Source organism: Platalea leucorodia, assembly GCF_965183815.1.
Source record: "Platalea leucorodia genome assembly, chromosome: 5".
Lineage (NCBI taxonomy): Eukaryota > Metazoa > Chordata > Aves > Pelecaniformes > Threskiornithidae > Platalea > Platalea leucorodia.
Window position 1 is genome coordinate 42,258,766 of NC_138827.1, and position 26,565 is coordinate 42,285,330.

A 26,565-nucleotide genomic window follows, 5' to 3' on the forward strand; every position below is an offset into this window, starting at 1 on the left:
TTGTACTACTAAAATCAGTATCGGACCGTACAGTCAAAACAATACTTATTTTTAGTAAAGCTTACACTGGGCAACTCTCTTTTGCTGTAGAAAGCATACTACTCAATAAACACTGCTTTAGAACCATGAAAGAGGGCCTAAGTATATGACTTTGTTTTCAAAGAGATTTAATTATATAATAACAGTACTACCATCAAAAGCTTCTTGTTCTTAGATCTTATTATTTGTCAGGAAACTAAAAACCATAATAATCATGCCATCACAGCCAACAATTCAGAAGTGAATTCCCAAGTGTGGCTGTAAAACAACCGCAAATTTACTCCCAAGTAATCAGACCTCCCAACAACTTCATCTGCAAGCACCTGAAAGAATTTAACAACTTACCTCAATTATTTGGTGTTTTCAGGGATTTTCTGTGACTCATTGCTTTCTGGGCAAGAGCAGAGATAAATTACAAGATCTTGTCTGTACTACCAAAACCATTTAGAACTCTCTCTCGGACTCCAATGCAATGTCAGTCTAGTTCTAATTTTAACCTATGCTGAGAATAGAAGGTATCACATGAGGCACTTCTGCAAAGCCCCCAAGCATTTGCCGCTCTTCATTTCTTCCCAGTTTGCTGAACATGACTGGACTCCCATAAACTCCTGGACTCCCATTAACAAAAGTTACAAATTGTAACAAAAAGAACATAGTACTTCTTGTTATGCTCCACAATGAAGAATAAGCTAGTTTACAACTCAAAATGACAACTACTTGCTTTACTCTAGTAATGCTTCTCTGCAAGATAACTGAGCTTCCAAGTGCTATTAAACAGCAACATTGACTAATTAGACTAGAAAAAGTATGACATCACTAAGTATTTTACTCATTACTTTTGCCCATGCTAAAGAATTCTCATGTTGAAGAATTTTAGTGCAAATTATCAAAGTCTGGACAGAAAAGTAACCTTTATCAGGATTTGCAGAGGGGCTATTACTCACCCCTTTTCATGCTTCCAATCATGAAACATTTTTAACATTCTATTTCTTCAAAGAGCCCTTGGAGAAGATAAAAGGAGAACAACTCTGCCAGAATCATCATCTTCAACCAAATGGAAAGAGAGAGACAGCAATAATGACAGGTCACTATTTGAGGCAGAAACCATAAAACTGGATAATTCTAACCAATTCTTGCACTGGAGTATAAAATGTGAAGATGAAATTTAAAAAATATCATTCATTTGGTTATAACCCTCTTTCAGTAGCAGTAAGTTTTCCTCATTATTACCCTTAGATTCTAGTATTACCACATAGAACTTTATAACCAAAAAACCCTCTCCAGCCCGTGACCAACTAACTACCTGAACACCAATACCTATTTAAAAAGACACTAACTGCTTTAGCTTTCAACTTTCTAAGCCTTTTTTTTTTTTTTTTTTTTTTTCTTCTTCAAGTTATGCAAAAGCAAAAATGATCCAACAGGTTCTTTGGTATAGGTATTTCTTCTTTCAGTTTTGGCATAGATTCAATCCCCACAGTGTTTTTTAATCAATGTTTTTTCTTGATCTAAAAAAGTCATAACTAAAAACCTAACTACTTGATTTCCTCCTCCTTAAAAGAGACAGATAATTAGAGCTAGGAAAAAAAAATAACCTCCTCTTTTATTGGAGTTTTGAGAGACAAAGAAGTTTCAGGCTCCTTGTGTGAGCAAAACTATTCTGTCTCAAATATTTCAAAATCACTTCACTGCTTTCTATCGTACACTTACATTTCCTCAATTTATTTTCTCCATAATTATCAGATTAAAAAATGTACTATTCAGACTAATCCCTTACCACAACAATATACTTATTTGGTGTTTTCAAGGATTTTCTGTCATTGTAGGAAAGTAGCCATTAGGCTGTGTTCTTTTGGTAGTCTTGAGTGCAGTATGTTCTTAAAGATAAGAAGAGATAGAAGTTTGAGTCACCTGTACAGGATTGCCTGCATAAAATTCACAAATAGAAACAATATTACAATTCTTTGTGGCTTTATTTTTTTTTATTAGGAATAAATAAATCTGATAAAAATGAAGTAGGCGATAAGCATGATATATTAGTCAAACTTCGTAAGAAATGACCTATATATAAAAGACCCTTATACCACAATAGAAATATAAATAGCACCTTACACGTATGCTCCCATGCTCCCTCCCCTACGTTACCAGCTTTCCTCTTGCTCAGTCTCAGCATCAAGGACAGCAGAGATTCTACCTCTGGTAGCTTCTGTCTCGCATCTTCACAGCTAAATGCAATAGACAACTTTGGTCTACAATTTTGGAGAACAGTCCTGTAGAGGCAGTTTTTGATATATCTAAAGAAAGGAGAAAATGTCCATTTTGTGCCTCTCAAATTAATTTTTAAGGCCATGTAACTGTCTTTTCTTGTGTCTGTTTGCAACTTATGTTTCTAGAAGGTTTTTATATCCAACAGTTTTCTTCATATCTCCTGTTAAATAACCAGTGCAATCCTCATCATCTGTTTAGTTTACCTTTAAGCCACATACCTGTTGTCTGTTCTGAAGGCATTAACTTGAACCTATTCATTATGTGCCTCGTATCTGAGTTTAAAAAGTCCTTATCTCACATAGTATTTTTAAAATGTTAATTCTTTGTTGTATCTGATTAATCTGTCAAATTCTAGTATCTGCTTACCATCAGGCTTAGCTAATGACAGAATAACAAATGAGATCCTCCTTTTTTTTTTTCTTTTTTTTCTTTTCTTTTTTTTTTTTTTTTTTTTTAAACAGACAGATGCTTTCTCTAAGAAACAAAAATAACTAGAAAGTATTTAAGGACTGCAACTACTTCCAGCCTATAAAAATAAAGGATATACTAGAGAGTATTAAGGCCCTGATAGTTATCAATAAATGTTATCAGTAAGCATTTGAATAAATATGGCCTCTTCATTTATAATTTGACAAAGAGTACTTGTGCAAGTAATTGCCAGGAAAAAGTGGACTAGTGAAAAACTTGAGAGGTTTACTCAGTTAAACAACAAAAAGCTCTCTGGACATCTTACAGCAAGAAGCATAAAAGGCATTTTATTTGTATATGATTTTTGCATAACTTCTTTTGGGAATTTGGATATTATTTGTTAAAATAAATTTATGTGTCCAACGAGGAAGAACTATGAGTATTATTTCCCTTCAAAACAGGTTAATCAGATTATAAATGCTGCAGATGTAGATCAGCGTCATTCAGTCACACCAGCCTCACAACCGTATGTATTATAAAAGGCAAAACAAAGACATTCCATCACCATATTCAGAAGTCACGCCATGACCTATTAAGTTTGACAGTCTGCTGTAGAAGAAATTACAGCGCTACTAATTAAAAGAAGTAACAACTAATTGATAGACTGATATCAGCTGTTGAGAACTTTTAACCACATAAAATTATTATATAATGTGAGTAGCAAAGGGCATGTGCTAGCAGAGCCAGCTTTTATAATTATTCAGTCTAATCCACAGAGTTTAAAGGCATATTCTAGCATGGTTTCCTTTATTTAAGGTCTAGCAGCATCGAAGCAGGGTTCTCCAAGTAAGATTTCCACAAGTTAGAAAACCGGGCCATTGTAGCTCCATCAATGATGCGGTGATCAGCTGACCAACTCACATTCATTATCTGTGCTTTAAATACTTCACCTTTTCCATTAAACCGAGGAAGAACCTAAAAATCAGAGGAAGGAAAAAAACAGAAATATTAAATACTTCCATTAACAAATCTATATTTTTAAATTGTTAATTCATTAATCTAAATATAAACATTTTGCTAAATTAGACAGACAGCAGTAGTGCCATTCAAAACACAAAGACCTTCCCGTTATTGTTTGTGCTGTGGATTAGAATATATTGCAAACCTACATAATAAACAGTCGTATCCTGTTTCCACCATCATGGAAATACCGAAGCAGTGAAAACCCTTTCTGACTCAAAAGTTTCTTCCTGAATAGCTTATTGCACTGTTAATGCTCAACGTGATGGTTTCCTTAAAGCATTCCCTAAACAAAAGGCTCATAGGAAGAACATAGAAAAAGTATCTTAAATTAATACTAATTTCATTTCCAGCATTGATCTCAAATGTTTATATTAAAGAATTAAAGCCTGAAATTCAGAAAATATGAAACTGCCTTCATCATACACAGTTCTGTATGGATTCAAGCTATCTGGCTCATGAAATTAAACTTCATTATCAGAATAGTCTTCTCCTTGATGACAGCAAAAATGCTGTCGACATGTTGCAAAACTTGTAAAAATATATTTATGTTGTTTCTTAATAACTAGAAGGCTAAACATAAATGTGAGTGAAATACAACAGGATTCTAGAAAACAAATCTGAACCTTTGGCATAAGAGACTTCTATTGAAACATTTGGTGTCTCTGCACAGTCATCTAAAAACATCACAAAACTTTTCAATCACAAGCTATGCAGTTTCTGTAACATAAAGGGGAAATTATTATATAAGAAAAACAAAATCAAAGGGACACGCCACATTTCATTTTCATTACAGGTGACCTCAGTTTTAGCTGGAGTTAAACACTCCCATCACTGAGATAAAGTTAATATACCTGTATCTTTCCAAGTGCTCCAATAGCTACTTCAGGAGGTAGTATCACTGGTTTGGTGTAAGTGCCACCAATCTAGAAAAGAAAAAGCTGGGGATATTAGTTAACAGTTTTTTTAAAGCCGATTGCTTCCTGCATTAATTGCTACAGGTTTTGTTCATTGCATATTAAACTTTACTAAGGTATTCATTTCAGAAGCAGTTTTCACATGTAAGTTAAGTTCTCATTTTTCCTGTACTTACTGTGCCAATATTTGAAAGGGTGAATGTTCCCCCAGTGAGGTCATTTGTTCCCAGTTGGCCTGCAGAGCCCAAGGACTGTAGGCGATTTAATTCAGAAGCAATCTCAAACACACTACAGACTTGAACATTTTTCACATTTGGGACAATTAAACCTTGCTCTGTGTCCATAGCAACTCCAATGTTGTGTGAAGCCTGCAACAAGTTTCATTAACCGGACATTAATATAAGCAGTCAACATAAAATGTGTTTTCCATAAAAAAGCACTTGAATAATGTCTTCTTTATCTGTCTCTTTAACCTAGAAAGCCCTGTCTGTAGTAAGCAACTCCTCTATACAACTTTGAGGGGAGAAGGGGATGTAAATTTTTACATATTAGCTTTCCACATCTGCAAAGTGCAAATTGATTTTGGCAATTTCACATCCGGAAAATACAAAATCCTGGAATCAATTTCGCACTGAAAATATTTCACTTTAGGATGATTATATGGGTAACAACACATGACTAGGAGATTTTAAAGAGAACACTAAAATTAAAAAAAAGTAAACTGAGTTGCCTTTCATTTGCTGGAAGGAATACATAGGGATTTATCTGAAGATATTGATAAAACAGCACAAAAGGAGTTTGTACTGCAAACATCACTTAAGAAAATAGATACTTGCTGCCCAGACGTATCAACCCAGCAACTTGTATGAAAATGACATAATTTTTATCAAAACTGAGTTTAAAATGTAACTTTAATGCACAAGGGTTGAGCGTTGGAACAGTGGAACCACTGTGCCATTACTAAAAAATTACTGTATTAGATTTTACATGTTCTAATTTTAAATGCTTGGCCCATCATCAGGTGAAAAATAGGAAATCACTATATTAATATGCATTTTTGAGGCAAGCCTTAATAACAAAGTGACTGTCATTAAACAAACCACTGAAATAAGATCAATAATAATTCAACTCCAATCTTAGGATCTGGTCACGCAAATTATTTTCCAGCACAGCATCATAATTTTGGTTCTTACAATTAGCTCAGACATTCAGAAAAGCCCTTGTTAGCTGTTAGTTTAGGTTTTCTGCTCACAACTTTTATCAGTAGTTTACAAACCTTATATGTGACATTTTGACAGCTTTCATCCAAAGAAGCATTAAGAATGGGATACTGCAATAATCCCAGAGAGGCTGCCTGTTAAATATAAAATTAAAAAAAAGACAGATTTTTATGTTTTATAACCGGAGACTGCATGGACAGGAAGGAACAGTAGGAGACAATTTAGATTAATAACAATATCGATTTCCTCAATGCAATGAAATTTGGCTTAAACTCTCCTAAACTTGTCTGTTGACATTCTGTCATTATTAGGATAGCAGAAGAAAAAGACAACTTACAAAAATGAAATATGCAGCAGACATGTGAAAAGTGATAATCCCTTTCCCAGGTATAACTGAAGTTGAACCTGCATTTGTTATTTCTGCTCCACAATTCAAATCAAATATCCCAAGACAAAAGTTATGAGATTCAGCAGCAATGTCATTCTCAGCTCTCCACTTTGATGACAATTATTTCAAGGAAGTAATTAATTCCCCATAAAGAGAGTGAGCAGAATGAGTGCTTACGTAGCACTCTAATTGAAATAGCATTACCAGAAGTTTCAAACTAAGCTATGCGTTCAATGCACAGCTTAGGCAGTGCATCAGTCTTCATTGATGCCAACAGTTGGAAATGGAACCATGGCAACTAAATGAATGCAAGTGCCTGGTCTTCTGAACAACAGAAGAGACGCACTCATTCACCTGAACAACAGAAGAGACACACTCATTCACCTGAGGGATTCGTTACCAACAAAAATCTAACAAAAATAATAATGATGCATTTCACGTGACGTTCATTTTAATGGAGCTCAAAAAAAAATACTATCAGTTTCCAAAATTTGTTTTGTGTAATTCAAACACCCAGAGATGCTTACCCCCATAATGAATAATGCTTTATCTGCTCTATCCTTCCCCATTAATATTTCAAAAATTTTCCATGATATTATATAACCCTAACTACAGTCCCAACAGTAAATTCATCAGTGGTTCAATAAACAAGAAAAGCTGAGACTCTTCTTGTGACCTGTAATTATTCAGATGATAGAGAGGTGCTCCAGACTTGAAACAATCACCGATCAGATTTTGGCAAAATCTGCGTAAGTACTGCAAACAGTGCTCTGCTGCACATCTCACCTTTATGAAGAAAGGCATGAAGGAAAGCTTAACTCCACGAATTTGTGCTACAGGTTTCAGCTCTTCTCGCAACTGAACAAGCTGAGTCAAATCAACCTCATCACAATAACCGAAGTGGGGTATCTTCAGGGCTGCACTCATAGTCTTTACCATGGCCTTGTGAAAACCTGGAAAATATTCACTGACTTCTTAAACCAACAAAATGAGCTTCTGGGAAGTTATGGTGGAATTTCAATTATTTGTTTCCATTAAACAAATTACACAACTTAAAAAAACCAAAAAACAAAACAAAACCACAACAAAAAAAGGACAGGGTAAAGCTCACTTTAGGATCAACAGTTATTCAGCACATGCAACTCGATTTTTACAATTGTAATATTTCGGATTATATTACTGCATTTCTCTTATGTATGTATTTGAAATCATAATACAGTAATCTGCACTACTCTTTCCAGCCTCTCCAAATAAACACTGCCTGAAAGGCAAGCAAAAACCTTTTATCTTCCTCTTTGAATGTGATTTTTCTTACCTTAGTGTCTTTTGTTGCACTCCTCTCCAGAACAAGTGTGAATGCTGAAGTACGCTTATTAAGCACTGATAAACCCTTAAATTCACTGCACTTTGCCACTAATTACATAATGATTCATACTGTGACAAATTCACGTGTTTCAGAATTCCTACCTTTTTCAGCATACATTTGAAGAAACATGGATTAAAAATGAGCAAGTGCAACTTGCAGCCCAGCTCCATCCAACCAAAACATGAACAATTATCTCATAAAATAATAATTTCGTGCAACACTTTCTTACAGAGCATCGTTTCCTATTGCTCACTTGCATGACGACAACATGAAACACACTCCCATCAAAAGGAATCAACTGTTCACCGAGTAACATTTACGGGTAGCCTACTGTCAACATGGTCTCAAGATTTTATATTTCATGATTTACCTGATATAGGTTCGGTTTTATCTTTTCCTGAAAACACAATGGGTCTGGAAACAGATACAGGAATTTTGCGTGCTTTGTCCTTTGGAGCAGCTGGCACAGTCTCTGATTTTGGCAAAGGTGGGATAATTTCAGCCTTCGGTGATGGAGGTAAAATAGCTCCCGTTTGTTTGGCCAAGTAATTGAGTATGTCTTCTTTAAGGATTCTGTTATCTTTCCCTGTTCCAACAACTTCACTCAATTTAATCTGAAAAGTACATAACAAGCTATGACACTTCCGTTTTACAACAATATAAAAATATCCTACATTGCCAGCTACAGTTAAGAATTATTCCAGTTACTGATCTAACATACCTACAGTTTTCTTTCCCTTTCTATGATTCATTGGGTACCTAACATTGTTCAAATCATCCAGAAGGCCAGCTAGGTGTCTAATTGCATACTTTAAGGAGGAACCACGAATACTACTTACCTCTTAATTACCTCATAGGATCAGCAGTGAAATATTAATTTGAGGAAAGCTATTTGTCACTTAATTTTCTCTACTTATTGTTTTATTTTTCTCCTAAACATGCACCACAAGCTTTCAAAATCAATGGAATATTCATAGATTCACAGGAAAAAAGAATTAGAAAAGCGCTTAAAAGATCACCTAGTACGCCCTCAGCTCTAATACAAATCTGAAAAACAGAACACGGTAGCTAAAGCTGAGATTCCAGTTTTCGCTCCTCCTCCCTCTGTCCCAGGAATCTATTCTGATACTTTATTATTTTTATTCTGAAAAGATTTTCTTAATCTCCAGCCTAAAGCATCCTTGCTGCATTTTAAGTACAGTAATTCTTTTTCTATCCACCATAATCATCAGAAAGCACAATCCTCTTCATCTTTACAACAGTTTTTACACATTTGAAATTTATTTGAAAACAAGTCATTTCTCACTGCACCTTCCTCTAGATCGATGTTCTCCTAGTCAGTCAAACTGCTATATAAAAGATGGATAAAAAGCAGCAGGACCTGATTCAGCAAACCTACATTGTTCTCCATGGCCAGACGACGAACTGCAGGGGTTGCTAATGTTTTGTGACCTTTTATCTCTTGGTGAGTGTGCTCTTCATGAGACATAGGAGGTGTTTCAACAACATCTTCTTCTGGGGCAACACCTGCAAACAGAAAGAAAAAATTTAACTTTACTACATTATAAACATTTGTTAAATTCCAACCTCAGCCACTCTGTGATTCTGTGACAGCTGAAGTTTTTAACATTTACTTTGAGCTACTGTGGATGGGAACATAGCATGCTAAAGACTGCTGCTTAAGCTAAATTTTCAATAGGAAATGTCTGGCTTTTGAGATTTTAAATCCAAATAAAATATCACAGCTTTTCCTGCTTAATTTTCTTGACTTTATAAAGGAAAAATCATAATTCAATTTTAAGATTTTCAGGAGGAAAAAGTAAACTCCTCTGTCACTGATGGTTTTACAACGACAAGCATGAAATACGCAGGAGGAAAAAAAGGGCTTACAATACCTTTTGAAGCATCGATTTCAATGTCCACTAATGGTTTTCCAACATAAGCAATTTCATCTAAATTGTAATGGAGTTTTCTAATGATGCCATCGTAACGACTAGTAATAGTAACGGAAGCTTTATCGCTTTGTACTTCACAGATGCTATCAAACTGAGACACGCTATCACCTTCTTTTATATACCTAAGAGAAAAGACACAGGCTAGTATAAAACATATTAAGTGTAAAAATCTATGCTGTGTATTCTTTTGATAAATTCAGTTATGTACACACCCCGAACATGACAATGCATTCCAGATAAGCAGACAAATTCTACATAATGGATACGTTTGCTATATACCTTTTGCCTGACTGCTCCAGAACCCTTTGTTGTGTGAAATGACACAATGATTTAGAATATCATCGCATATATATTTTTACTATTATTTTAGTAAAGCAGCGTTTTCTTGACAGGTTATAAGCCATCTAAAAATAAGAACGAGCACAGCTTAGTCTGAACCTAAAGAAGTTCTTAGTTTCAAATTGCCAGGGTCAGTATATGATCAGTTTCAGAAAAGAAACTGGAAGTGGGAAACATTGTCTTCTATGCAAAGAGAGGTATTTTCACCTGTTTGTACAAACAACAAGGCATTTCAACACTGCCTTCCTTCACTGTGCACTTTGATTTTGCTTAATCCATTCATTGTTGGCTTTTTACAAACAATTTAAATGTTCAAATCTTTTACTAAAGTCAATAGAGAAGGGGGATAGGATAAAATTACATGGATTCTCCAGACCAGTCATTTGTTTCTAAAGTTCAGCCTAAGTAAGTATAATAAAAGACAGATCCCCTGCACTCTAAAAACATTAATCACGGCAGGAAAGCCTATATACAGGTGCAGTTAGGGCATCCCATTCCTTCCATCTTTTCCACTCCCAAATAAACCATATTATATTGCAAATAAACAAAATGTAAAGCTCAGTATATACAAGGTTTTAAAATGTGGAAAATGAAACTTGAAAAACTTTACTAGTAACCCAGAAAACATTCTCAGATAAATAACTGATAATACAGCTGTTAAACTGCTTGCTGATTTCTCAGTACATTTCTAAGAAAGTAGAGCTTACCATTCTTTTACAGTCACCTCTGTAATCCCTTCTCCAATGTCAGAAAGCTTAAATTGGACAATTTGGCCACACGAAACTTAAAACAGACAATAAGAAAATACAGCATGTTTAATATTAAATATAAGATATCAGACAGAAAAATCTGAATGCATCAAAAATAGACTGCATACCAGTCACATACAAACTGCTAACATAACACTCATAAAATAACAAAATAAAATAAATTATTTTATTATGAAAAAGATTACCAGCAGATGTTCTGAATAATCGCTGTTGATGACTAAACTTGAGGGCAGATTTGTCAAACACGCACACATATTTTGATTTTATAAAGCGAATGCTGCTGCACGATCTAACACGGTGAATGCAAACCTGGGGGAGAAAAGTCTTAAGTGTTAATATAATGGACCGAGGCATGTAGAGCTCATTTAATATTCCTGATGCAACAATAATACTATAATAGTTTAATTCTAGTTTATATAAGAGAAGTTCTTATGGAAACACAATTACACTGAATACATACTGAATGTACAATAACCATTAAATTAGCATAAGCTTTGCCAGGTCTTTAACTTCTTTCACTAACACAACACATGGGGAGATCAAAGCCACAATAACATAACCAATTAACAAAAATCATGACAATATGTGGTAAGAGATTCATACTTGCTATTGTTTCTCTAAGCAATTAGTGTAATCAGGACACGTACACAAAGAGCATACATAATATCAACTACATCAGCCATCTGAAATATTCTTATCCAGAATGGATGCTGGAAGGGTCCTCTAGACTGCAGGAAAAATCAGCATATTTTTCTTTGTCAGTTCTTATTCCAATCAAAGGCTGATCAGAAGTACTAATTGGAAAGGAAATTCACACCAGAGGGCACAGAGAGTTGCCATTTATTTCCGTTAATATATAGAAGGCAATAATCTTCAAGTAAATATCATTTCACATCAACTTTAATGACATTTTTTAAGAACTGGGCATAAGATGGTTTTCTTTCATGGTTACAATTATATTTATCCAGAAATCAACTTAAAGGGTCAACGGAATTTTCTGAAAGGTTCTTCAGGCAAAACCTTATGATTTAAAGCATGATGTAATCAGTCATGATTTTGGTCAAAAGCAAAGCCAGTAGCACTTGCACTGACATAAACAGGCATCGTATCATTAATCTCAACAGAAGTTAGTTCAAACCCTTTCTTATTTAGTAAGATTTCTTAAATCTAATGTAATTCTGGTGTTATGTTGTCTTAGAGTGCTGTAAAATTAATAAAAATAACAATTTATCTGTAGATACTATCTCTAATTAATTTAGAGATATGAAAAAAATTCAGGTGCTACAATGTACCTCAAGTAGCTCAAAACTGTAAAATTTAGAAATTATCTTCTTAGAGGAGCCAGAAAACAGCACACCTGCATGGGAAAGTTCATTTTAACTTCTTTTTTAAAAATCCTTTCAGTAATTACAGAGCATATGAAACTTCCTGATTGCCCTCCCTGCCCCCCAAACTGTTCAACTATTTGATTTTATATTACACTTTAAAAAAGTATATTATTCAGAACACTGTACAATTCTGAACTGACGATGTACATATTTTCTATATTATTTAATCTAGCATTGCAAGTTATATTTAATATCACCTTTCTTTTAGGAAAAAATATTTATACAATACAATCTACCATAAAGGACATAATAAAGTTATTGAGTTACTTTGCAGCTGCCCGCTACTAAGATTGTATTTACTGATCTACAGTAAGTATTTTTCTAACTCCTATAATGAGCAAATAGTAAATCCTTTTCACTAGTCCTCCAAACAATTTTTCCTATTAAAAAAATCAGGTAAAATGGTAATTTTAAGCTATGACAAATCTTATTTTATGAACACATTTAAAATTCTCATTCAATTACAAAACTGGTATCTAATGTACATCTTCACAAGCCTATTTTCTCCTATTTTTAATTCTGTTTTTCTTCCCACTTGAGTCCATGGTTACATTTTTTTGTCCAACAAGATCTTTTTGTCCCAAACTTACAATAAAACTCTTTTCTCTTTAGATGACCCTACATGGAAAACATTAAATATTTACCTGCGAAGATGATCACAAGCAGCACATCAAATCTCTGAACTATTTCTAAATGTGAAGTTTCATAATGCTTTCCATGTGTTTTTAACATTTGGTAACCAATGCAGGTAGTGAATTAGTAATGTCACTGCCAAAAAAACAGACTGGTTTTGTTACAGAAGAGTTTCAATGCTGTTTCAAATTGCATTTGTAGGAATAGTTCAAAACTACTGCATTTTTAAAAAATGGAATCTTTTTGGCTTGCAGTTTTGCACAATCTCTACTAAAAAGTTGGTGTGCTAGTACATTAAAGCAATAATACAGTACCCAGTCTCTCTCTTCGTAGAACAGTGTTCCTTTCTAACAAGGGAAAAAATTAAAATCCATGAAATAAAGAGGCTGTGCTTATTAATTGCAGTATTTAGTCACCATAATACTATTTTCTGTGTAATGCCGAATAAAGAAATAACAAAATCATATAAAGGACAAAATTAGTTCTAATATCCATAGCATGCCCGTCTACATATCTTGATGTCTGGAAAAATACAGTAATAAAAACCCAACAAGTACAGTACTAGCAGTTATGTTTATGTCACCACTATTATGCTATATGACAATTTAAAGGCAATAATGCCACAGTAAAATAACACCTTTCCTGTGCAAGTCTTCAAAGTGTGGAGTTACTGTGGTGAGAAGAAACTGAGGGCGCACTCCTGTCTCTCACGAATGCTGAGGACGCATCAGCCACTGATAGCTGGTTGACTAAGACTTGTGGTTTGAACCAAGACAACATGGGAGCTGTATGCTATTTGGGGAGAACTGCCTTGCCCCTGTTCAGTTCAGCTTTGGTTGTTTCCTTAAAAAGAAGCCAACTGTGCTTTTCTAAATCACCACCGAACCTAAAAATCTACTGCTGGCCTCAAAACGAAATGTTCTTAGGCAGCCTGCAGGCAACTGATTACCTGATGAAGTAACACTGAATTTCAAAGTCAAATTGAATAGTTTGTGCTCAAAGGCAACGACTTCTCATTAAAGGATACTCCTCTACAGAACTCTTTTGACTTGTTGTCACACTGAGTCATTTTGGATTTGTTTTGCATACATATTCTGTATCTCCCAGTATATAGTTGCCTATATACCAAACCAATGTCCTTGGTAGCATGTTTCAGTCAGACATTATTCCTCATTTAAATAACTGGCACCATGTCCTAGTGTCTATAGTGTCTAGGTAACTATTACTTCCCTAGTACTTAACACAAAGACCCATGGACAACCACCATTACTTTGTCCTTCTTCCTCTTGCTAGCCAAAGTGTTCGCAAAAGCATTGAGAATATTAAAGCCCTTTAATATTGTAATAACCATATTGTTTCTTGGATCTTATCGCTGTGTCACAGTACATGGTCACAAGAAGAATTAGTATCTAGCAAAATTCAAAATGTGCTTGCAGGAAACACACACTATAAACAGCCAATTCTACAACTATGCACATATTACAGCATGCACATAGATAAGATGAGCATTTTCATCTTATCAGAATCTCCATCTGGATTTAAGAGTAGAGGGTTTAGTTAGAAAGAAAACTAAAACGAAGCTGCTATATTCAATACTCTACATTAGTAGAATGGCTTATATGTAGCCTAAAACTAGATAATTACAAAGGTATCACTGAAAAAATTCCTCACTACTATGCTTTCAAAATACAATATGAATTATTATCAAGAGCAGAAATAATAATAGAAACTAGAACTGATCCTTAATTTTTGTTTTCCCTTGGATTATCTTGCAAAAAGATGTTTCTTTTTCTGACATTCCACAAAACAGCAGTGACATAATTGGAAACCAACACTTCACTACAGCAGGAAGACACAAGAAGGCAGAAGAAAGCATGAAGTAAGTCTTCATGATGGTATATGTTTATGAGACTGTAAGTGTCCTAAAAGGCAACCAAGCAGATTCACTTCTTGAACTATGGTAAGGTAAGCCGGCTACTTAATTTACAAATGTCAAGGCTCCTGGGATTCAAAACTTTCCCCTTTGTGTGTGTGTGTAACTACACCGTCTCTGTGCAGATACGGTACGCAGAGGGGGCGGATGCATGGGCGGAGGAGCGGTGATGGCAGTGTAACGTATAGGCAAGGCAACGATCAGGTGACTAAGAAATAACAGGAGAGAGGGATGTCAGTGGCTTATTACAGGCGGCACACGCTTCTCTCACAGGGAAGAAGGGGAAGACATTCAGGGGGCAGCAGCCTGGGGCAGAGAAAGTCTCTTCTGGGGGTCCCCGGGGAGCGAGAACGCTCTGGCCCCAGGGAGCGGCGGGCGGGCTCCGGCGGCCGGCGGCAGCCCGCGGCGTGCGGGGCCGGGCGCTGCCGGCTGACAGGCTGCGGGGGACGCGGTCACCTGTGCCGCCGCACCGCGGAGCAGCGGCGGGGCGCGGCCGGGCAGGCTGAAGGCAGGCGGGGAGGGCAGCTCGGGCACTGCCCGCCCGCAGGCGCGGGGCAGGCGGCGGCCGGGAGGGCTGAGGGGAGGCGGCAAGCCCGCCAGCGCCCAGGGTCTGCCGCGCCGTCCGCGCTCGCTCCCGCCTAGAAGGAAGCACGAGGGCTTCAGGATGCCGCCGCCGAGGCGGGGATGCCCCGCGTTGTCCGCCACCCCCTCACCGGCTAACGGGGCGCGCCGCCACCCGCAGGGTCCCCCGCTCCCCTTACCAGGCGCCCCGCGGCTCGGCAGCTGCTCCTCAGAGCGGTCACGGCCGCCATCTTCCTCCGCGAAGAGGCAGCCCCCCGGCCCCGCACACCTCCCACCGGCCAGCCAACCGGAGGGCCGCCACGCCAGCCGCAGCCAACCAGGCGGCGGGCGGCCACCCTGGGCGGGGGCCAGGCGGGGCGGCGGCGGCGGCGGGGGCTGCCGGCGGCTGCGGGCCGCCGCCGGGGAGCGCGGGCGGCGCCTCGGAGCCGTCACACGCCCACGGGAAGTAACGGGAGGGCGTCCCCTGTCCCGAGCGCTTGGCGGGGGCTCCCGTCGCAGAGCCGCTGGCGGTGTGGAGGGAGCGCGGCTTCCCTTGGCCGAAGTGGCGCAAAGGGCAGCGCCGAGGGCCCGGCCTCTGCCGGTGCACCTGTAGTACAGTCCCGAGGGTGACTGTCAGCCCAACCCGTGTGTGTCTCTCCCTGCTGCTTTTAGCGATCTCGCTTCCAGGGAAAACTACTCGCTTGTGACCGTGACCGCAGGAGTCCGGCCGCTCTCCTCCGGCCTTCGGCGGCGGCACAGGGCGCCGCGGGGCAGAGCCGTGCCCGCGGGGCTGCCGTCCCAGCCGCCGCTCGGTCGCGGGCTGCGGGGCGCCGCCTTTGCCACCGCTCCAGCCTAGCGTGGCCCTTGGCCGCGGCCTCGGGACAGGGGAAAGGCCAAGCCGCCGCAGCTCTGCTCTGTGCCGGGACGTGGAGCTCTCCCCGCCCGCTACGCGGCTGCCCGGGCGCTGGGACCCGGCGGCGGCTCCTCACGCACCGGCACCGCCCCCGCCAACCCACGGCGGGAGGGCGGGGAGGTGGCTCCGCACTGCGCCTGCTCCAGCGCCGCCGCCCGGCCCAGGCACCGGCACCGGCACCGGCAGGCTGCGGCGCCGCCGCCACCGGAGCGCATCTTGGGCGCGCTTCTGCGGCCAAGCGTTCGCGGCCCCCGGGGGCTGCTTCGCCGGGGGCTCGCCGTCTGCAGGGCCCCGCCGGGATCCCATCGGCGCGGCAGGGCCCTCGGCGAGAGACAGCTCCGCTCACCGCCAGTCATGGACGGGGACAGGGTGGAGATAGACGGCGGGATCATGGAGGGGGTGAGCACCAGCGGCGGGCTGGCCTCGCCTTACCTCGCCGCGGGCAGCGGTGACGGGCGGGCCGGTCGCGGCCGGCTGGGTGGGAAGCGCCGTAGCGCCTGACGAGCGCCGTTTCTCCGTGCAGGGCGGGCAGATCTTGCGAGTGTCCACCGCCCTGAGCTGCCTGCTGGGCCTGCCGCTGCGGGTGCGCCGGATCCGCGCCGGGAGGAGCCAGCCCGGCCTCAGGTAACGGCCCTTCCCGCGTCCGCACGTCGGCTCGCCGGGCGGCGGTTCAGCGGGGCCACGTTACGGCGTGGGGCGCAGCCGTGCAAACGCCTTGGCTTGCTTCTGTCGGAAATACTTCCAGGAACAAGCCCCATGTATTTCCGTTGCTTTAAGACGGCCTTTTTACCAGAAAACCCCGTCTGCGGCTCGCTTATATGGAAGGGCTGAGCGCGGAGGAAAGCCGGGCCCTGAGCCGGGCGCCCCGCAGGCTCCCGGCGGGAGGGCGCGGCCCCCTCGGCCGCTCCCCTCCGCGCCGTTCCCGCCCCTGGCGCCGGCCGGCTGCCGGGGCAGGGGGGGCGCCGCCCCTCTCGCCGCCTGCCGGGCACCGCCGGCTTACAGAGCCCCTCGAAGGTGCTTCCAAAGGCGCAAAGCAGACTGCACGGTGGGAAACGTGAAATACAGTTGAGGTCATGTCATGCCTCAGCAAACGTGGTTCACCGAGCATATAGTGTTAAGAACAGTTCGTTTCTTTCCTATTTAAATTACTCAAACAAATGGAAGCGCAAGCACAGCAAGACAGATGCATAGCAAAACAGCTCTCTTGTGGCTCTGGCAACCAGTTGCTGGCTTGGCTCCAGTTCAGTATTGCCATCGTTATCCCATTGCATTTTTGTCCAAGCATTTATCACATTAGGACAAGCGACTGCTCCTGCATCTCATCTGTCCGGACCCATTCTAATGGAAGACACACCAGAATCCTGCAAATTCCAGAATGGCCTGAATGCCGCTCCTTTGGCTCCTGTGAACTCAGGAGAAGTACTGGAGGAACCAGATAGAATTTCTGATCCTTATTTGATCTGAAATTCGCAATTGTAGTATTTATTAGTTGGTGTTTAGTAGTTCTTTTAATGTAACGTGAGTATGTAGCCTACTTGCACATATCTCTAACTTCGTATTGTCACTCCAAGGCCTCAGCATCTGTCTGGATTGGAGATCATTCGAGATCTATGTGAGGGGAACCTGGAAGGCGGAGAAATTGGCTCAACAGAAATAACCTTCACTCCTGGGAAGATCAAAGGTGGAACCCACATAGCGGATACGAAAACAGCAGGGTATGTCTTTGTACACCGATAATGACTGACCAGTAACTGCTCTTAACTGCTCTTGGTAACTTTAAAATTATGACATAAGGTGTTTTGGTAACTTTAAAATTATCACAAAAGAGCAGGGGAAAAAAAAGAACATTTATACATGGGTAATGAGCCAAAATCTGTGCTGCCTGAGCCAGACAGATGTGACCAAAGAACCTTTAGCGTAGGCAGGCTATGTATGAGGTAGATGCAAGTATAATAGTTTTCAACTTACATATCAATTATAATTTTAACACTTGATTAATGTTAAGCAAAAAAGAGCTGCCCATATATTTAAAACTTTATCCATTATTTTCTCACATTGGTACATTACATAAATGTATCAAATTAGATAAGTATCTCAAATCCGTGAGATCTGAAATGATCCTCATCATACAATAAAGTAAATTTTGAGATTTTACTTGTGCATGTAATGGTACAATATGGGATACTAGTCTTTTGGAACTGGGAACATATTCTATCCACGGTTCTTTGTGCCTGTGTTTCTTCTATCCTATATTTCTGTGTTGGGTCCTTTGTTCTTGGCATCTGTTGCAAAACCAAGTAAATGGGTTTAGCTATGGAAGGCTGGTGTGAACAGATGTTTGGATGCATAAGCCAGGTTAGGTATAAGTTAAAGTTTCCTTTAAGTTAAATATTTTCCTGAGCTGCAATAGTATAAACAACTACGCTGATGCCTTTTACTCAACACAGAAGGGTTTGAGTAAGCAACAATGCAGCAGAATTAGTAATTAGTAATGGTATGGTTCACAAAAATTTGGAAGTTATTTAAGAAAACAAAACCATGTTTTCTTCAGTTCAGTGGTGATTAGTGTTTTCACAATTCAAAATGATGTTTGAAACCCCTGTGAGAGAACTGTTTTGTTTTGCTGAAAAAACTTACTTTTGGAAAATCTATTTTGCAAGTTTTTTATTATCTATGAAATGTGGAGAGATTCAGTGATAGGGGAATCTTATATCTAAAAGCATATTTTCTATGCCTCTGAATTTTCTTGTGTGGGATGCTAACCAGCTTCTAAGCAATTTTGTAGTTTTCTAAATCGTTTGTTATTAAATAAGTATTAAAATGTTAAAATTGCTGTCTAAGCCTTTTCTGCTTTTATCATCTGCTAGCTAAACGTACAGTTTTCACAGTCCCATCACTATATTAAGTAAGCTACACTACTTTTATTTCAAACAGGAATATTAAAGATGCAATTATTGTGAAACAAAAACCTTCATATTTAGGCTTGCTAAGGACATGAAGTTTTAAATTAGTATTTTTTAAGACTAATAAGTTTATAGATAATGTTCAAAATCAAATAGTTATGTAAATGCTGTGGAAAGTCATTTGCCTTTGATATGTAATGATTCTATGGAATTCTGTGGATTATGAGTGCATAACATTGGAGTATCTTGTAATTGCTTTTAGGAGCGTGTGTCTACTGATGCAGGTAGCAATGCCCTGTGTGCTGTTTGCTGCTTCCCCATCAGAACTTCATTTAAAAGGTGGGACTAATGCTGAGATGGCTCCTCAGATAGACTACACAGTCATGGTAGGGAAAAATTTCTTTGGCTTGGTGCATCTTTCATGCATATATATATGCAATGTAACTACTGTACTTCTGTTGCTCTTACTGCAAGTTTATCTGTAATTATGGAATTAGGCATGGGAATATAACACTGTTAGCGTACTATACGTAGAGAGCAACCAGCGTTTCATGGAATTCCCTGAAACAGCAACTAGTTTGTTTGCTTTTAATTACTAAAGAAAATTTCACTTAAAATATGTTCTTTATTCTAGAAGTGCTGTGAATTGTTAATTTCTCTTCCCCTTTCCATAAGAAAATCCTTTTATACAAAGTGTCATTCAGAATGAAGTATGAGGAATGTCAAATAAGTTGTATGGATGAAACTGGCTATCTTTTTTGTTTATGATGTAACTGAAATTTTTGTGTGCAATATGGTTTTGGGGTTTTTGGTTTTGTTTTTTTTTTTTTTGAAAACTGGGTAAAATAGTGGGAAATTATAAATGCAAAATAGATTCATGCTGTGTTTTTATATATGCTTGGTTTTCAGGTTTTCAAGCCAATAGTTGAAAAGTTCAATTTCACATTTAATTGTGACATAAAAAAGAGGTGAGTTATGGAGACACGTGGCAGAGGCAGGCCTTATGAACCAGTTTGCGAGCACAGAGGCACACGCACAAGGTGCCCTCAATCAAGCCAAGGGATGAATTTATAATACACGAACTAATCTGCATTAGCTGCCCCTGTGTGTACTGTCACCATATGATGAATGTGATATGGTTCTTTCCTGTCTGTTTTTTCATTGCTAAGTCTTCAGCTGCTGTTTCGTGTTTCCTATGGGCTACCCCTGAGGGAAGCACATGCTGAACAGGCAGTTCATTACGGAGCTTTTTCTGAGGTGCCAGTTATGTTGGTATTAGGTCGTTAATAAGATGTGTGTTATGAGGTAATACTGTTAGAGAGCCTAATTCTATTACAAAGATTTCTAAGGCACACGTCAAGAAAATTCATATGTACAGTAACAGAGAACATAAAAATGTATAATGAAATTTATGAAGAGCCTTCTGGCTGTTTTCTTGGTTTCGTTGTGATCTTTGCATTTAATTATATTTGATTACTGTTTCTAAATAGGGGCTACTATCCTCAGGGAGGTGGTGAAGTTGTAGTCCAGATGTCACCAGTCAAAGTGTTGAGCCCAATAAACTTAACAGAACGCGGCACTGTGACAAAGATATATGGAAGAGCATTTGTTGCTGGAGCGCTGCCTATAAAAGTAAGTGCTGATAATAGCTCTGGTAGTATCCAACTTCATATATGATCTATATAAAATTGCATGGAATCTGCTTAACACAGCTGTACTGTTCCTGTATTCTGCAGTCTTTCATTGCAAATGAAGTAGCCTTATTAAATGGTTTCAGTTATTCAGGCTGTAGAATAGAATTGTGGACATTTCTAAAATGCATTTATTGCATAGCAATATGGTAGCAGCTAAAACAGGAAATCAGAATGGTGTCCTTGATATCCTTCATATCACTGTTCAAAAGTCTTTAGCATATATTGAGGAGTATCTTATATCTGAGTTACATATTGTTCATATTTGTGGACTATTTTAAGTCGGAAATCAAGGCCCTTGTTCATATATGGGTAAACTCTGGTGCACAGTAATAGGCAGAGGTCAGACTGCATCACATTTAACCATTGCTAAGGGTATTAGACAGAACAAGTTAAGGGTATGTTTAGCCAAAGATAAAACAGAGAGAAATTTGCTCCTTTGTACCCCCTTCTTTCTATTATTCCTATCCTGTCTGTGTTTACAGAGAATGAGTGGTGGGCTCTCCTTAAGGCTCCTTCTCGCACACAGGCTAGGAATTAGTAGAGGAAGGAAGAGGAGAAACTGAGTTACTCTTTGAAGTGCTGTGGACTGCTGGTTTTGGTCTTAAAAATCTCCAAACCTATGAATATTGGCTATGATTGAATCACCAGGATGGGATAAGCTTCATCTGCCCCCACCTGCCTGTGATTTAAAATTGTTGTTTTATATATTATAATCTTACAGAGTATATTCTGTACATAATAATTGTGGGGTGTTGGTTTTTTTGGGTTTTGTTTTTGTTTTTTTACAATCTAGTGTCTTGAGATAATCAAGACTAGAATCAAATCTTTCTCCCTACAAATGGAGAAAAAGTCTTGAATTTCTATTGATATTAAAGCTTCTACATACATCACTATAATTGTCATTTGTTCAGCATTTAACGTTACCTTAATTTTGTGGGGAAATTCGTGGAGGAGATGATGGTCAGTGCTTGCTTGTAGGCATTTTATAGCAATCCTTTGTTTTCCTAGTTAATAAAGTAGCCCCTTTATTCAGGGATTCACTGTAACAATTAGACTTTTAAGGAAAAAGTATTACTATAGTTACATAATTTAATTCATGTTTTTACCTCTTATCTTGTTAGCTGGCAAAAGACATGGCGGCGGCAGCAGTGAGGTGCATCAGAAAAGAAATCAGAGATCTTTACATTAACATTCAGCCTGTTCGAGAACCTGATGATCAAGCCTTTGGGACTGGAAGCGGAATAATGTAAGATGAACCCAAACTTTCTATTGATACGTATACTCTTGCCGTTGATTAGCTACGTCTTGATTAGATATCTGATAAATAAAGCGTAATGCGAGTGATTTTGTTCTTCATATTGATTCTGGTTTTTCTGCTTAGCGTTGTGGCAGAGACTTCAACGGGTTGTTTGTTAGCTGGGTCGTCACTTGGCAAGAGAGGTAAGAGTTCCATGAAGTATATCTCTTTCAGATTTAACTTAATTTACTATTAACAAATAGGAATCTGAAGTATAATCTGTTCAAAGATCTGATGCTTTGAGTGTTGCGTTTTTAAATGGATGTTGTTTAGCAATAAAGGACAGTGGAAATGAGCAGATTCTAAACGTAGTAAATGGAATCTTACACTTTGTACTAAGCTGCTTCTGCATAGTGACAAAAATTACAAAATTATTAAACTCGCCTTTTACCAGAATGGATTGTTAAGGATCACTGAGTTGAAAATGCTTCTGGACTTCAAGAACATACAGTCTTTGTGGTTTACCTGTAAAGTTTTCGTTCAACAGTGAATCTAGATTAAAAGGAATAGAAGTGATTTTGGTTTTAAATGGTTTGAATAAAATGACTAAGCAGGGCTGCTTTCTTTCCACTGCTTAGGAAGTGTGAACTATATGTCATCATAAGATGGGAGGGGTTTTTTAAGCGGACATTTGAGGCAAGAATATGGAAATAAGGTTTAAAAAGTTGATAATTTCTTGATTATTTTTTTTTTTTTTTCCCCTTCTGTATTTTTAAAATGTTAAATAATAATTGGCAGCATCCCAATCTCTTGAATTTCTCTGTTAGGAAAGAATTCTGACAAGGTTGGCATTGAAGCAGCTGAGATACTGCTTAGGAATCTTAAACATGGTGGAACTGTGGATGATTCTCTGCAAGACCAAGTAAGGCTCCTGTATGTGTTTACATGAAGTTGAAGTAGCAAGAACATTCGTGTATGTATTACATGTAAAGAACATAAATCTGAACAGGGAAAGAATGGGATGTAGATGTCAAAGTTAGACTATATCTCCAAAAGTAGGCGTGGCTTTACATAATTATTTGATAATTAGAAGTTTTAGGAGGTTTCTGTGTGTGGTCACAACAACACTAGGATTAGCAAATTACATACAGTTCTTAGGGACCATGGATGCTCCTGTCTTTGCACCAACACCCTTAAATTTTACCTTCCTGTAAATCCTAGTAGGTATGGAAGAAAGAGACAGGAATTTGCTTCTATTTGGCACTCCATGTAGTGGACTAAAAATAGCTCCCTGGTTACATATTAAGAATGATACTAAGAGAAGCTATTAGAGAACAGAATATCTAGGAGGTGCTCCTGTTTGTCTTGCCCACCTAATTTCATTTGAGAATGAAGATCCTCCACTATCTTATTTTCAGTAACGCAGTGTGATAAGAATCTTGGGCTGTTCCAGATAGGGTGATGTTACCTCTTAGTTGTAAACACCTGGCCACACATTACTGTTATGTAGTATAATAGGAAGTATTTAGGTCTTGAACTCATCCTAGTTTTTCCAAAGCATGCGCAGTACAATTGGTGGAAACATGCCACAGCTAGATTCAGTGTGTATGGGAACTGCTCAAGAGTTACGTCACGCTTTACAGAGTACTTGTCATGGTGATGTTTGTAAATCAAATCAGATTTTTTAAAATATCTGTCTGGTGAATATGTGATCGGAAAGTGTTAGAATTAAAAAAAAACTCTTCCTGAGTTTTTCTCTCCATAAAGGTAATGTACGAATCTGGGGTCTGATATGACTTCGGGGAATTCCAGGGTGGGAGGGTGGGGGAGAGTAAAGTTAAATGTAGTAAAAGGAATTCAGTGGCAAACTCCACTGTGGCAAAGTAGCAGCTCTTCTGTAATAGGCATTACAGTAGAAATTTCCAAGCTTCTTGAGCCTTGGATCACTCTTAACACTCAGCATCATGAACTTTTCTGAAACCTGGCAGACCACATTTTTACATCTACAGACATTTTGCATGTTTTTCCTTCTTTTTTAAATCAATAAGTTCCTAGGATCTGAAGAGTTATTTAATAATTACCTTTCTCTCCCTTTCAGCTGATCATTTTTATGGCGCTAGCAAAGGGGGTGTCTAGAGTGAAAAGTGGACCAATTACACTTCATACTCAAACCGCTATACACTTTGCAGAGCAGCTAACAAAGGTGAGTCCAAAAGCTCAGGAAGTTTTACCTGTCGGTTGTCATCCAGTAACTAGGCAAGGCAATGTACAGTTTAGCAGGCACTGTGGACTGAACTTGATCATGGAGGACAAGGATGGATAAAATAATTGCTACAATATTTATATGGGAGTTTACCTGTAGAAAGCAAACATACTTTAGAGTTAGATGCCTTTAGAATGGTTAGATACTTTTACCACCTTCATTTAAATGTTTTTAATGAAATCAGTCAAAGCTGTGATATACATAAACACATAGCAATACTATTATTGGGCATCAGATATTGAATATTTAAACTTATGTATGTTATAACTTAATTAGCGAGATATTTCTAATCTGGTTTTAGGCCAAATTTACTGTGACAAAATCGGAAGAGGAAGATCCCAGTAAAGACACCTACATCATTGAGTGCCAAGGAATGGGGATGATAAACCCAAACTTATAGGGTTTAAAAAAAAAAGAAAAAAAGCAGCAAGCTGACAAAAGCAAAACTCAACATACCTCAGTGATGTATTGCACTACATTTCAATGGATGTATAAGATGCATGTGCGCAGGGGGAGCCTTCTGTCACATCTGAGTGATTTAACTTCAAGGATGATGTCGAGTTTTTCCTTGGTGTGCTGAGAATCTGGCGTGAAAAACTGAAACTTTTTTTTTTTTTTTACTGTTAGCAGCAAAATGAGTACAGATAGGACAGCAAATAGAATATGTTGTATGTATTTGAGAGCTTCAATTAGAAGCTTTGAAAATTCAGATTCACCAAAGTAGAAAATAACTATTTCAGTTTTGAAAAAATACTGATACATTCTTTCCCCTTTAAAAAATGTAACTTTTATTCTTTGGGAACCTTTATGTTATGAGGTATATAGAATGAAGTGCGCCATCAAATCTGTATCGCTGTTCTTCCTTAACCATTTTGCTTAAATTGTGCGTGAGGAAATAATAAAGCAATATCACCATATGAAAGCCTGGTATTTATATTTGGGGTTATCTCAGCAGGTTGTGTTAGTGGGAGATGGATACAAAGGACCTTTTCAGAAGCATAATTTCTTTCTCTCCCTACAGAAAGAACACTCTGCATAAAATAATCTTCTTTTAAATATTCTCTTTTACTCTATTTTAAAAAACCTTCTCAGGCAAGGTAAAGCAATGTACCACATTACACCCCAAACACAAAATACTAACTTCATGATATGATTGGATTTTCTGTCTACAGTTGTCCTTGTTAGTATACTAACTGGGTCTACATTTTCACCAAGCTGTTGTTGTTCTTTTTAAAGGGAGTACGTAATTTCAGCTGAGATGAGGGAGCTGTTGAACATACGTGTATGCACACAGATACATAGATGTATGTACGCTGAGCACTGCATATACACACAAGTGTGTTTAGGCATATAAAATCTAGTTGCGTTATCCCCCATCTGTGGATTAAGTAAGGAAGACCTGCCAATCTGGCCTTGATCGTACTACAAAAGCTTTCTCTGAAGTAAAAGGGAGATAAAAGGAGAGATAGGGCATAATTTGTTTTGCATATGAAGAACTGAATCACGGAGTTGCAATCACTTAACCAAAATGACATAAACACACTCTGGAAGCTTGAATTGATTTCCAGGTGTTCCACAGCCCGGTCTGCAGCCTTTGCTCTAAGACTTTTTTTTTTTTTTTTTTTTCCCTCAGTTGCGACTATTGAACCTAACAGCTAAAGATGTAACTTGAGGTATCATTTGTCTTATTCATTAAGATAATGGCATTACTGTGCATTTCTAACACGAAGAAAATCCTTTGCTGATATGCAAAAACGTTCACCAACTATCTACTTAACAAAATCTTTCTTCTTGGGATTCTTCCCCTCTCTCCATCTGAAAACTAGTGCAAAAGAATGGGATGCTGGTAATTTCTGAGGAAATAATTCCTTTTCTCTAATGCTGGGAATGGTCTGAAGGCGGCAGCAGATACCCGCCGAAGCGGGTTTGTAGCGCCGAGACTCGGCCGCCGTTGAAGAGCACCCCTGAATTACGAGTCTGTGCTGCTAAGGATTTTCGATGTTTCCTTCGGGAAGAATTCTGAATGTATTTTTCAAAAAAACTTGAAAGCAAGCCGCCAAAGAGGAGTTGTCTGTGCTTAAGAAAACAAGCTCTTCTAAACCACATTTGAATGAATCTTCACCTCTTTCCACAATTCCAAAAATTAATATACTTGACTAATTTACCTTCTAACGGAGAGACTCCTGCTGAAGGGATGGCTGGGTGTAATTTAATTCAACTTCCTGATCAAAGCACCACTAACTTAGAAGTTAGACCAGGCTGATTAGAGCCTTGCCCAGTCAGGTTTTGAAAAATTTCAAAGGGGGAGGTTCTACAGTTTTTCTGGGCAACCTCCTAACAGAGCTTAATC

General features: G+C 39.0%; 2 protein-coding genes across 3 annotated transcripts; one reads left to right on the forward strand and one right to left on the reverse strand.

Annotated features, from left to right (window-relative positions):
- Positions 1 to 1,895: 1,895 nt before the first annotated feature.
- On the reverse strand, positions 1,896 to 15,466 carry DBT (dihydrolipoamide branched chain transacylase E2). Its single transcript, XM_082313370.1, has 11 exons — positions 15,406 to 15,466; positions 10,876 to 10,999; positions 10,628 to 10,703; positions 9,522 to 9,703; positions 9,026 to 9,153; positions 7,997 to 8,240; positions 7,047 to 7,213; positions 5,929 to 6,006; positions 4,829 to 5,020; positions 4,590 to 4,661; positions 1,896 to 3,690 (listed from the first exon to the last, which is right to left on the reverse strand). The coding sequence occupies exons 1-11, from the start codon at positions 15,454 to 15,456 to the stop codon at positions 3,523 to 3,525; spliced, it is 1,482 nt and encodes a 493-aa protein (XP_082169496.1). The 5' UTR covers positions 15,457 to 15,466; the 3' UTR covers positions 1,896 to 3,522.
- A 688-nt stretch (positions 15,467 to 16,154) lies between these two features.
- Positions 16,155 to 26,049, forward strand: RTCA (RNA 3'-terminal phosphate cyclase). Of its 2 annotated transcripts, none has more exons than XM_082313372.1 (11): positions 16,155 to 16,517; positions 16,642 to 16,742; positions 17,690 to 17,833; positions 19,284 to 19,407; positions 19,931 to 19,989; positions 20,512 to 20,653; positions 21,837 to 21,961; positions 22,097 to 22,155; positions 22,780 to 22,874; positions 24,051 to 24,155; positions 24,517 to 25,098. In XM_082313372.1, the coding sequence occupies exons 1-11, from the start codon at positions 16,473 to 16,475 to the stop codon at positions 24,613 to 24,615; spliced, it is 1,098 nt and encodes a 365-aa protein (XP_082169498.1). In that variant the 5' UTR covers positions 16,155 to 16,472; the 3' UTR covers positions 24,616 to 25,098. The 2 variants fall into 2 exon arrangements, with proteins under 2 accessions (XP_082169498.1, XP_082169497.1); XM_082313371.1 differs by lacking the exon at positions 24,517 to 25,098 and adding an exon at positions 25,849 to 26,049 and having other exon boundaries at positions 16,279 to 16,517.
- The last annotated feature ends 516 nt before the right edge of the window (positions 26,050 to 26,565 follow it).

Excerpts from the sequence above, each read along its gene's own strand:
- DBT (XM_082313370.1), bottom strand. The coding sequence starts at position 15,456 with ATGGCGGCCGTGACCGCTCTGAGGAGCAGCTGCCGAGCCGCGGGGCGC. Across the intron at positions 9,704-10,627 it reads GAGGTGACTGTAAAAGAATG|GTATATAAAAGAAGGTGATA; the intron begins GTAAGCTCTACT and ends CTTTTCTCTTAG. Across the intron at positions 4,662-4,828 it reads CCCTTTCAAATATTGGCACA|ATTGGTGGCACTTACACCAA; the intron begins GTAAGTACAGGA and ends TTTCTTTTCTAG.
- RTCA (XM_082313372.1), top strand. The coding sequence starts at position 16,473 with ATGGACGGGGACAGGGTGGAGATAGACGGCGGGATCATGGAGGGG. Across the intron at positions 19,408-19,930 it reads AGATAGACTACACAGTCATG|GTTTTCAAGCCAATAGTTGA; the intron begins GTAGGGAAAAAT and ends CTTGGTTTTCAG. Across the intron at positions 22,156-22,779 it reads GTCGTCACTTGGCAAGAGAG|GAAAGAATTCTGACAAGGTT; the intron begins GTAAGAGTTCCA and ends TTTCTCTGTTAG.